The sequence below is a fragment of the Triticum dicoccoides genome, chromosome 3B (genome assembly GCF_002162155.2).
Source record: "Triticum dicoccoides isolate Atlit2015 ecotype Zavitan chromosome 3B, WEW_v2.0, whole genome shotgun sequence".
NCBI classification, from domain to species: domain Eukaryota; kingdom Viridiplantae; phylum Streptophyta; class Magnoliopsida; order Poales; family Poaceae; genus Triticum; species Triticum dicoccoides.
Genome location: NC_041385.1, coordinates 7,478,692 through 7,490,826, shown reverse-complemented (window position 1 = coordinate 7,490,826; position 12,135 = coordinate 7,478,692). Strand labels below are relative to the sequence as shown.

Sequence of the window (12,135 nt, the reverse complement as noted above, 5' to 3'; positions counted from 1 at the left end):
ATGTGGCAGTAATAGTAGAATGTATTCAACTCGCTATGGATTTCACCAGTATTGACTACAATTATTGTTTCAGAGAAGCTAATGTGGTTGCTGATAGCTTAGTTAAACTTTCTTTTGTTTCTATTTCATTGAACTCTGGGACTCTACTATCCTCGACTTTATTCTTCCCCACAATATAAACGATATGTCAATTGTTTGAGGAATAAAGTTTATGATGTTTTAAAAGAAACCGATACTCCGGTGAACACCACAGTGATCACCATGTATTGCTATCAATTGATCTTCATTGCGTCTATGATGTTCTTGCCGTCGAGCTTGCTGGAGAGCATAAGCTTGGTGTACTCCTCGACGCTGACAGTCCTGTACCGGGCCTCCTCGTCTCCGACGACCTCTTTCAGCGGTCCGTACATGCCACTGAACTTCGCACTGTGGAACGCCGCGATGGACATCCGCTGCTTGTGTGCGTTCACCACCGCCCTGTGCTCGACGCTCTTGTACCTCCCATTGGTCAGCACCTCAACCACATCGCCGACGTTGACGACGAGGGCGCCGGGGAGCGGCATGACCGGTATCCACCCGCCGTTCCTCCTGATAAGCAGCCTGGGGACGGGGCTAACCTGCAGCAGGAGGGTTAGCGCGACGGCGTCCGAGTGCGGCCACAGGCCCAACCCTGTCCACGTGCGCCTCCGGGCAAGGCGGGTAGTAGTTCATCCTCACCGCCTACGACGCGGCCAGCCTCGCCATGTCCGAGTGGTCTCTCACACCCGGGTTCTTCGCCTGCCACCCTTTGCACCTCCACAGAGTAGCTCTCCAAGCAATTCCTTCCAGGGCAAACAAATCAACCGGAGCTCATGCTCCTCAGTCATCACATAGCGGTGGCTTTTGACACAGGATCGACAATGATTTTATTTTGGGTGTGGCTAGATCTCAATCGACTAAGACTTAACGTAGTCTCAGTCAAGTGATAGAACATATAAAAAAAGAAAATTTAAAAGAAAATTTTACATGGATCTCCATGTATAAGATCTAACAAATATAACATCAATTAAGACTTTGTTAAGTCCCAGTCGACTGAGATTTGACAATTCCGTTTAATTTTTCTCTGCTGTGAGTTGATTATTACTCTATGGATTTAGAGCAACTCTAACAGACCCCGCAAAAGGGGCAAACCCACAAAATTCCGGCGAGTATACGGGTTTGGCCCAATTTTCTGGCCATAACAGAGCCCGTATATATACTCGCCCGGCCCGTAAAATTTTTTACCGCGGCCCGCAAACCGCCCCTGACCAGTATATCTACGGGTTCGCGGTGCGTTGGCGGGTCGAAACCCTATCCCCCTGCCGCCGCGTCCCACCGCAATTCACCACTCCACTCCGCACATTTCTCGCCGCCGGTGAGCCGCATTCCGCCTCCAGCCGCCATAAGGGGTCACATGTGGAGCTCCGGTCGCGGCTCCAGGAGTAGATCCGGCAGCGGCGGCAACCCCAAGTGCAAGCGGCGTGTCCGCTCGGATGGCGCGCGGAAGCGCGGGGCCAGGAAGTAGACGAATCGGGGCCTCTCACCGCTAGCGAGCTTCCGCGTCCACGAGATGAAGGAATACGACCGTCGGCATGGGCGTACGCCCTCCTCCGCCGCGGGCTCGTCCTCTGGCGTGAGATCTTCCTACGCCGCGAGCTCTTCTTCTTCCGGCGCGAGCCTTCTCCGCGTGAAGAGGGAGTGGTCGGAGGAGCCGGAGGAGATCGAGGTCGCCGTCAAGCACAAGCCCGAGGAGGTTGTGCACCGCAGTGTTGTCGGGCCCGAGGACTTCGTCGCCAATGACGACGAGGTCGCGGCCGCCGTAGCCGAACGCAGCTTGCACGAGGAGGCGGAGCGCCGGCGCCACCAGGAGGAGCTCCACGACCTCGTGTTCCAGCAGGCGGTCACGGCGAACCTTCTTGCCAAGGAGAAGGACGACGAGTGGCGGCGGATCCGCGAGGAGCAAAAGTAGAAGTACATCGACCTCGGTAGCTCCGACGAGGAGGATTGAGCTCCTCCACCGCGCCGTGAGATCCCCACCCCCTCTAGTACTAGTAGTGAATTTGGTATGTAGTATGAACTAGTGTTTGTAATGAATTAGTGTTTGATCATGTAGTATATGTAGTATGTGATGAACTATTACGGTTGCAATTTCTCTGGCGAAACTTTTTTCAAATTATGCAGTTTCATATATGGTTTATGCTCGGCTGCGCACGTTTTTGACCCGCAAACAAGATCAGCGTCGAATTGCAAACGCATTTTGCGGGTCGGGATTTTGCGGGGTCTGCTAGAATTGCTGTTACTTACTTGAACGTGGAAGGGTTGGCGGAGGTCGCGATAGCTGAGCGGCTGCGTGAGGAGGAAAAACGTGTCCGCCCAGTCCAGCGTCTGCTCCTCCGAGATGACGAAGGCATGGCCATACCCCTCGATCTCTCCGGGCTCCTGCGCGAGCGCCGCCTTCTCCGCCAGCGGGAGCGCGAAGAATCCCATGACGTTCCTCCTCATCTCCTCCACGGTCTCCTCGGGTATCCCGTGGTTCACCACCTGGAAGAAGCCCCACTTCTCGCAGGCCGACCGCAGCCAGGCGGCCTCCTCCTCCCGTCCGCCGGCAAGGTTGAGGAGCCGGCCGAGATCGACGACGGGGACCTGCTCCTGCTCTTCGCCGGCAGGGGCGTCGGGACGAACCTCGACTGTGTTGGGCTGAGGTCGTACGTAGCGGTCGAGGAGGATGGGCGTGTGCGTGAGCTCGTCACGCCGGGCGGCGAGGTCCTGCACGTTGGGCACGGGCAGCGAGCCGCCAAGGTGCCGTGGCTTGGTGTCGTCCATGGGATCTCCCTGATAGATTAGTGTGCTTGCTCTCAACTCACAGCTCACCTGGTGGGTGATTTATCTTGTGGGTGAAAAGCTGGCCGGCCGGCATGTTTGTCCATCGTTCACAAGGTTGGCTAGCGAGCAAAAAGCCAAAGCCAAAAGCTCATAACAAGGTACTTTTTCTCTCGTCCAGTTGTACAAGTCGTTTAAGAAGATGCACCTCAATAGGCACATGAAGATTGCGAGGAGGGTATTAAACCAAAAATTAATAACAATAATTAATTATTCCTATTGGGTTAACCAGACAAATTATGAGCTTGGAAAGAGCAGCATGCAAATCAGAAATTAATGATCGCGGGGTGCATGTTGACTTGTATCCACTAGTACATCCATCCGGGTTTATTATGCCCCCAAGTATTTTAAGGAAAAATTTGACCATTCATATGACTAATAAAATATAAAATATATGCTATAAAAAGTACACTCTTGGATTTTTATTTTAAAAAGCCTTTTGAAGATTAATTTTTATGATATATAGTTTACATTTTATTAGTTAAATCTGTTGGTCAAACATTAGTCCAAAATAAGGGGGGGCCTAATAAACCCGGACGAAATTAGTTTCTAGTACTTGCAACTTTTTAGCCATCTCAGGTCATTAGCATTTGTAGTTGTTGGATATTCTTTTTTGATGTTTTTGACCATCTGATTTCCTCTCAATTCTCTTAGGTCATGTTGATGATTAGTGGTCATTTATCTTGCAGTTGAAAGCTGGCTCGTGGCATTATTTATTTATATTTATTTTTTCTTGCGAGGGGCTAGCTCATGGCGTTCGGCAGGTAGGCTAGCAAGCAAAAATCCAAACTGCCAAAAGCTCATAAACAGGTAGTATTATTTTGGCTTATAGGCTAAACTAAAAAAGGTAAAGTTATGGGTAATCAAACACTCCTTAATTAGGAGGATGAAAGAGATGAGATTAACCTCAGCCCTCAGCCATGGTACTGAAGGAGGGATTTTCTTCTCGGTTTTGCTCCTTGATTTTTCATGATTTCTTTGGAATTTATTTCCATTTGGTTTTATTCTATGGTTCATTTTCCATCTTCTCGAAATGTTTGCAATCTTCTCTGGTTTATCTTCTAGAGCACTCCTCTATTGTGTGGATTTGGGGGTTGGAGTCACTGCTAAATCGGGGGTTCACTCTTGCGCCCTCCTCACTCGTTTGGATTTGGGGATGGAGGGCTGCACCAGCGTGTCATCTCCGGTGGGCTGGAGTCGTCGCCTATCAAGACTATGCAGTCTCCATATAAATTATGATAAAAAGCAGACATTTTATCATCGCATTACCATAACTTAGTTGATGTTTGTGTTATTCATACGTGTGAACCCACAATGCCAAATTGGCAGTAGTGTGTGGGTCCACGTAATGTTGCTACATATGTTGGCAGACGGACATTTACCATTCAAAAATACAAGTGTTTCAAATCTCACAAACTATATTCAAATGATATTATTATTTGTTGAATCATTTAAGTACATTAGCAAATCAAACTAAACAGTCATCCAAATGCATCATGCAACACTTCAGCTCCAAAATTCATCCACCAGCAATGGTTGTGCCTAGAAGTATAAGAAGTCAATTAATGTCAGTGTGGAGGAAAAGGCAAAAAGGTAAGACAAAGGCAGCAGTAAGCCGGTTACAACATAGTTGAAGGCAATTATAACTTGAACAAGATAACTCACTCTTGTCACTTAATGTTCATAAGTGTTTTATAATCCAGACTTGATATTAGCAATAGATAACCAAAACCACATTTGTTCTAAAATACAAGGAGTATCATGAAAGGAGTATAGCTACCAGTATATCTCAAAACGAAGTTGATAAGAAAACGAGAGATGGCCTAATGTTTTCTAATGTACATTCATGCATTGCCATGCCAAGCAGACAAAACTAAAACATGGCAAAACTAATAAATTCGAGTAAAAACACTAATCTTGGCTATTCCGTTTCAAATATTCTTTTTGTTGATTGTTTGTTTGTAAGATAGCTAACCGCTCACGCCGAATGATATATTTGATCCGATTTATTTCCGTGCCCTCCAAATGTGCTAGTTACCATTTAAAACTACATTGATTGAACAAAGGTTGCTGAGATGGAGTTAAGATCAATAGCATTAAAATACGGGATAAAAGAATATAACCATATTTCAGGATCCAAACAAGCCAACTGAGTTAGTCACTAGAAATTTGATTTGATATCTAATAATAGTGAAGGCAGGTATGTTCGGGTTTGTTGCACCCCTCATATGTTTGTCAACCTTAGACCATATATTTGACTAGTATAAAATATATAGATATACCACAAAAATTATGTTTCAGATTCTATTCAAAAGAAATTCCTAATCATGTTAGTTTTGCTTCATATAATTTTTATTTTATATGTCAAATTTATGGCCAAAATTTGACCAGAATACGAGTAGAAGGAGAAAGTATATCGAAGGATAATATATAAAAATTATTTATACAGGTTCTTATATCTGGCAAAGGTGTAACTAAGTTTAACTTGTTATTGAACATTTAAGAACCAGAATGAAAGTATCTGAGAAATCATGTGCAAATGAAAACACAAAGTAGATTATACTCCTAGAATATAAGGACTAAGGATGAACAATCACCTGGCGCACAGAAGCTCTTGAAAGGATGATAGTTTATGTGGTAAGATCCTTCATAAAGCTTCTTGTATTGCATTGACTTAAGTTTAACCATGTAGACACTACCATGCATATATAAAAATATCACGTTAGAATCCTCATCGTACCCCAGGAGTCGCCCTCTATTTCTCTTAACATGAGGAGAGATCCGAAGAATGTTATGCATGTCCACGATCTTCCAGAACAACCACATGGGAACACCTTGACAATTGACCTTCATCTGCCACATTTGAATGCTATATTTAGATAATTGAGCAAGGCCAACACCGCCATCCTCTGCCTTGATGATTTGATCTCTGCGTCGTTCATCCAAACCGGGAGGCCCCTCAATCATAGATAGGCTCTGTTGCTTCAAATTAAACTGAAGTATGATGTCCCTCATGGACACCCAATAAAGGACATTACCAATAAGGGTCCCATGAATATAAGCACAATCACCCACATATGGTTCTGTTGCTGAGATGAGTTTACCCCATGTGCCAGTGTCTGAGGAGTAAACACATGCGGTAGGTGAAAGATTATCACGTACGTACTTGGACATCAAGGCTACCTTGAAGGGGCTGGAGTGGCAACTGCCATGCACATGGTCATGGGCGTCGTCGGCGCAGAATACCGCCCCGTTGACTGGATAATTTTTTCTGAACTCAGGCGGAACGGGCATGCAGCGCTGGTCGCCTGTGATGGGGTCACACACAACGATCTCTTGCTGCCGGTGCAGGGGGTTGTAGACGAGGACACGGCCATGACGACAATCAAGCACAACGTTGTTGCGGTGGTTGCAACATTCCAAGTCGATGCGCTTGGGAGGTATGCGGTCGGCAGGATCCGAGATTGACGACCTGAAGACGATCCTGTCGTTGCGGCTCAGGAAGGCACCGAGGACGGGCGGCCCATCTTTCCGATGGAGGGCGCGGAAACGGCAGAGGAACTGAGGGTCCGTGGTGAGGCGTCGCCAACGCTGGCAGACGGCGGAGGCGCGGCGGAGCGAGGACGGCAGAGGTGGGAGGAGCAGGAGGATCTCACCGAGAAGATCATCATTGTCCAGCGGGGAGGCCGGCCAGCTTCGGTCGAGGAGGCAGGGGCTCAAGTCGGCGCCCTCGTTCTCGCTCATGGCGGCGGGACGTGGATTGGGTATCGGAGAAGCAACGGCTTGGATGACTAGCTACATATATAGAGTATGCATGCAATGTATCGGATATTTTATTATCTCTGTGCCGTACGAGGATTGGCCTCCGACAGGCCAAGGAAACAAAGCAAACTGGGCTTCGTAGACTCGTGTCAGCTTCAGTTGATGTTAGGTGTTTGTTTTACAACTGGGGTATGGATGCAGGTAATGTTCTGTTGAGGTTAGGTGTTTGTTTTACAACTGCGATCCAGAAAAGTTTAATGTTTTCTCGCCCTGCTAATAGGAGTTTATGGATATGTTCTACAAGCTGTTGTTGTTGCTGCTATGCTAAGTCTGAGTCTCAAGCGGATGCAAGTTTAGTTTCAGTCTGAGTCTAAGATCCAGATGCAAGTTCAGTTTCAGTTTGAGTCTAAGATCGAATCATTTTTCGAGGTTGTTGTTTGATATATACTTTTGTGGGGGTTGAATATATATTTAATGCAGAAGAACATTAGTTTGCCAAGCACAAAAATGCGTAAGAGAGATGCTGGAACATTAGGGTCATGGAGGCGCGGTGGATCCCGGCCCTTGCCAGCAGGAGGCCTATGTTTTTCTTAATGTTTTTCTGAATTTTGTTAGGGATTGTGTCCTTCTCAGAGAGGCGAGACGGCGGCGACTCTCTGAAGATGGTTCCGGCGATTCTTCTATAGTTTCATTGGAAGGCGGATCTCGCGGGATTCGACCAGTGTTTGTCTTCAATGGATCCACGTGGATCCGGTCTTCGCTCGTATATGTTCGTGTGTGTATATAGGTCTTCACTGATACTATAGAGTCTTAACACGATGACCTTCCGACTATCTACTACAATAAGGTTTGGCCGACTCCTATGAGGGAGGGAGATGGCAGCGGTGCACCTTTTTCTCGCTTCAGTGCTTGTAGTCACTAGATGGTCTGCATACTTGGATGCAATTTTTACTTCCGGTGTTCTTTGTACTACCTTGAAAATTGAAGATTAGATCAGAAGTTTTCCTAAAAAAGAAAGAAAAGGAAACGTACTAGGTCAAAAAATATGAGATGGAAACTAACGTGAAAACTAATCCGATTAGCTTCCAAGGCGCAAGTTCAGTTCAGGGTTCCAACTACAAAAGAATTCGTGGTGCCCACGTAAAATCAGATTTGTCTGTTAGTACTTATTTGGGGATGGAAGGGTTTACGAGGCTGTTTAAAAGGACTACTAAAGAATTCGCGGTTCCTTTGCTTTTGCCTTGCAAGAAACGTGCGCCCAACGTCTTTTACTCTCGATCCCCAATCGAGATGAGCGACGAAATTACCACCAGCAGCAGCTCGCCGCCTGCGCCTGCGCCTGCCTCCCCGCTGGACAACGACGATCTCCTCGAGGAGATCCTTCTCCGTCTCCCACCGCAGCGGTCCTCTCTCCGGCGCGTCTCCGCAGTTTGCAAGCGCTGGCGAGGCCTCGTCGCTGACCCCAGGTTTCTCCGCCGTCGCTTGGAGCCGCCCCGCCTTGGCGCCCTCGTCTGCAGCGACAAGGAGATTGTATTCACCCCCATCCTTGACCTCACGGAGGGCACCCCTTTGGAGCGTTTTGACCTCGGACACTGCAGCAATCGCCGTCATTACCGTGTGCTCGATTGCCGTCACGGCCGTGTCCTCGTCAAAGACAACCGGCAGACAGAGCTTGTTGTGTGCGAACCCATTACAGGTGAGCAACACCGCGTGCCGATTCCGGCAGAATTCAAGTGGGTCCGTGGCCACCTCAACGGGGTGGTGCTTTGTGCCGCCACGGCGCATGACCGCATGCACGGTATCTGCCAGTCCAGCCCATACAAGGTTGCACTGATGTCCATGTATGAAACTGACTTCAGAGTCATCGCATGTGTTTACTCCTCAGAGACTGGTATATGGGGTAGTTACGTCTCCACATCGGCTCCACGTTCGAGTTTTTATGCTCATAATCATGGAACCCTAACTGGTAGTGCCATTTACTGGTTGCCCATGAAAGATCACATACTTGAATTTGATTTGGATAGAGGGACACTTGCCATGATCAAGGGGCCTGGTCTTAATGAACCCCACAAACATCGGATCATCAAAGCAGAGGATGGTCATGTTGGTCTTTTCGTGTTAACTGAATATAGCATTCAAATGTGGCAGATGAAGGTCAATTATCAAGGTGTTACCACATGGTTGTTGCGGAATGCTGCAATTCATGGGATCTCTCCTCGGGTTAAGATAAAAAAGACACGATTGCTTGGGTATGATGAGGATACTGAAGCAATAGTTCTAAATATGCGCGGGGGAGTCTATATGGTTGAACTCAAGTCAATGCAATGCAAGAAACTTCATGAAGTCACTAATTATGCAAGCTGTCGCTATTATCCTTTTAAGAGTTTCCGTCCTCCAGGTGATTGTTCATCCTTAGGCCTTATATTATATGTGTATGATCTGGTTACATCTTACACTTGATTGCCCAAATATTATCATTATGCTACTATACTATTCAACAACAACTTAAATTTAATTATAATTTCTTCCTATGCTAGATATACAAACGGACATATAGTGGTACTCTTTAGTAACTATCATCCAGTATAGATGTTTTCACTCTTCCGAGATACCATATCAAATGACAAATCGGTAACTCAATTCGCATGTTTGTTACCTCAAAGCTAGTTATATTTTCTATCTAGTACTTTTATCTTATTTTGATCTAGTTATTAATCTTAGGTCCATATTAACACCTCCGTTGCACCAACACTATGTAACATATAGATGGTAATGAGATATTTTGCTCAAGTGATATTTCTAAGCTCAACTATGTTACCAACTACTATTGTCTTCTCTTATCCATTTCTCTTTTCGTCGGCATTCTCATTAATTAAATTTTGTGCTTCTAGGCATAGGCATTGCTGCTGGATGTGATGGAGCTGAAGCGTGGCACGGTGCATTGGGATGAATGTTTCATTTTTTGATTTAATATAATGTGCTGAAATCGTTCAGCAAGTAAGAATATCACTTGAATATAGTTTGTGAGAATTAAACTGTTTTAGTTTTTCACAAGCATGTTCATCACCATAGATCGATTGTGATCATGATCTACCCATGCTCTTTTTTTTATGCCTTGAGATTAATGGGGAAAATACAGGGCCGAAGGAAGTAACGCGGAATATACCAGATAAGGGAAATATAAGTGTTGTAATTTTTCAAAAATAAATAATTGGCATGTAATCTTGTCTACCCAAACAAAATTTTAACATTTCAGTTTTGGTTTCAGTCTACAAATAATTTGATGCTTTCATGAACGACAAAATTAGCATGGTAGAAATTTGTTTGATGGTGAGAAGAGTTCTTGCTGCTGTTGTCCAGTTATTTGTTATGGTTCATATAAGCCAGGGGACTCATCATTCTTCGTTGGAAGAGAATGAGGTTGCATCTTAGCAACTCATTCGCCGCTAGACTTCCAAGCCAGTTCAAAGTGTTTTAGTTAACGCAAATTGAAAATGTAACAAACAGTACAGCCTAGGGGTGACGTTAATAAGGAATAGGAACTAGTTCATATCTACTAGTGTAGAAGTTCAGTAGCAGCTGAAGTTAAAGATTACGGACAAAATACTCTTCATTTCTTACATCATGCATTTTATTTTGTCTTCCCTATATTCATCCAAACAAGAGAAGAGTTCACATTTCAACCTCGAACTAACCACACAGTTTGGTTTACAACCCTCAACACCGAAACCGGTCGAAATACACCCTCAATGTACCATGAGGCTTAAAAATCAACCCCGGTCTCGGTTTTGACAAAGTCAATACGTGTACTTGTTGGTTTGCCTGTAGAACCCTGTTTTCCATATGATTCTTTGACGTGGTGTAGAGAGCAGACACATGTTGGGTCTCAAGGGCTTCACGTTGAAGCATGCAGTGTGCCAGATTAAAATGAAAAATCGTGAACAGGGGCTAGTTTACATGGTTGAAGTCTTTGTGCTGGAATCAATCCATCAGCGTTTAAGTTATAGACTTGGCACTCGTGCTGGTATTTCTCTGGATTTATTTCAGACTTTCCGCGATGTTCGTTCAGTAAGAGAAGACGTTTCTGTTGACCACGGAGGCGTCTGTGATGACTTCATCAATGCCACTCAGTATCTCGTAAGTGCTCATAATGATAAGGGTACGTGAGTGTATTTACATGATAAGTACGTGTGTATGTATGAGTGATCAGTATGTACATATGTATGAGCGTCTCCATCTACCGTGCTAAAAAAAGAGAAAATCAAATTGAAAAGGAGAGATGAGATGGAAACTAACCATGAAAGCTAGAGAAAAGCAATTCTCCCATGCACGGGAGGTCCCCTTCATGAGAGAGCCAGGCGCATTGATTGAGCTTGTACCTTCCTAGATATTTTTCTGACCGCATGGAAGCACATTGTACCAGCTATGTTCCACCATCCCATACTTTTTCATTTTATTTTCAAGGTTAAATCTATTTCATTTTTAACCAAAAATATAACTTATGACCTGTTTGCATTTTTGTGTTTATGATGATGAGAACTTCAAAACCAGAACACTTTTGAATGTACTTCAGTAAGTTCTAAAATTGTGATTCCAGCGGAACACAATGAGCCATAAAAAAACAATAAAGTATTTTTGCGAAATAGAATAAACATTATTGAATATTTCGCAAGGAATTAATAAATTTGTATGAAACAAGTTTGCCGCATGGTGATTTAATTTTCTAAAAATATATTCAATATTATTCTTGTTTTAAATATCTCGGCAGTAAAAGCACAATTGTGCAAACAGAATGTAAATCAAACTTTTATTTCATTACTAGTCCAAGTTCTCACCACTATGACCAGTCTAAGAAACGTAACCAAACGCTCCTTACTCTGCCTTGTTATCTCCCCCGGAAACTCAATGCATGGAGCGCAACTACGCGTTGATCAGTCAGGAAATCAAAGTCGATTGGCTTGCATGCGAGTTAATACGTGGCCCTGCATGGTAGCTAAAACGGCATCTCTTAGTTGCTGAGATTAATTATTGCATTTAGAGAAAGAAATCAGGGCGCTTCGATTGAAGGAAGGACCGGTCAAGTTTCTCCTTCTCCTCCAATCTGCTTGCACCTTGGTCCTGTTGCACCTTCTAACGTGACTTATTACACCTAGACGAAGGGAGTAGTACGAGATATGGTGGCACATTAACTTAGGTCGAATACAAGTGCGAAAAATTATGTGCATGTTATAATAAGGATATACATTAGAATAATTTATTTGAATGTAACTTAGTGAGTGAAGAATACCATGTAGATGTATGTAGGTGGTCGATCGCACGCCTCGCAGCAAGGAAGGGTGCGACTGACGTCTTTCTTCATCCCTGACCATCATCTCGATCCCCAATCAGCATGAGCGACGAAATTGCCGCTGCCGCAGCAGCTCGCCGGCGGTGTCTCCCTCCCCGATGGACGACGACAATCTCATCTCGGAGATC

At 45.0% G+C, this 12,135-nt stretch overlaps 1 protein-coding gene and 1 pseudogene across 1 annotated transcript; one reads left to right on the top strand and one right to left on the bottom strand.

Moving 5' to 3' along the window:
* Positions 1-272: 272 nt before the first annotated feature.
* Positions 273-2,841, bottom strand: LOC119280466 (annotated as a pseudogene).
* A 5,109-nt stretch (positions 2,842-7,950) lies between these two features.
* Positions 7,951-9,741, top strand: LOC119279056. The gene is made up of 2 exons (XM_037560470.1): positions 7,951-9,058; positions 9,552-9,741. The coding sequence occupies exons 1-2, from the start codon at positions 7,951-7,953 to the stop codon at positions 9,608-9,610; spliced, it is 1,167 nt and encodes a 388-aa protein (XP_037416367.1). The 3' UTR covers positions 9,611-9,741.
* The last annotated feature ends 2,394 nt before the right edge of the window (positions 9,742-12,135 follow it).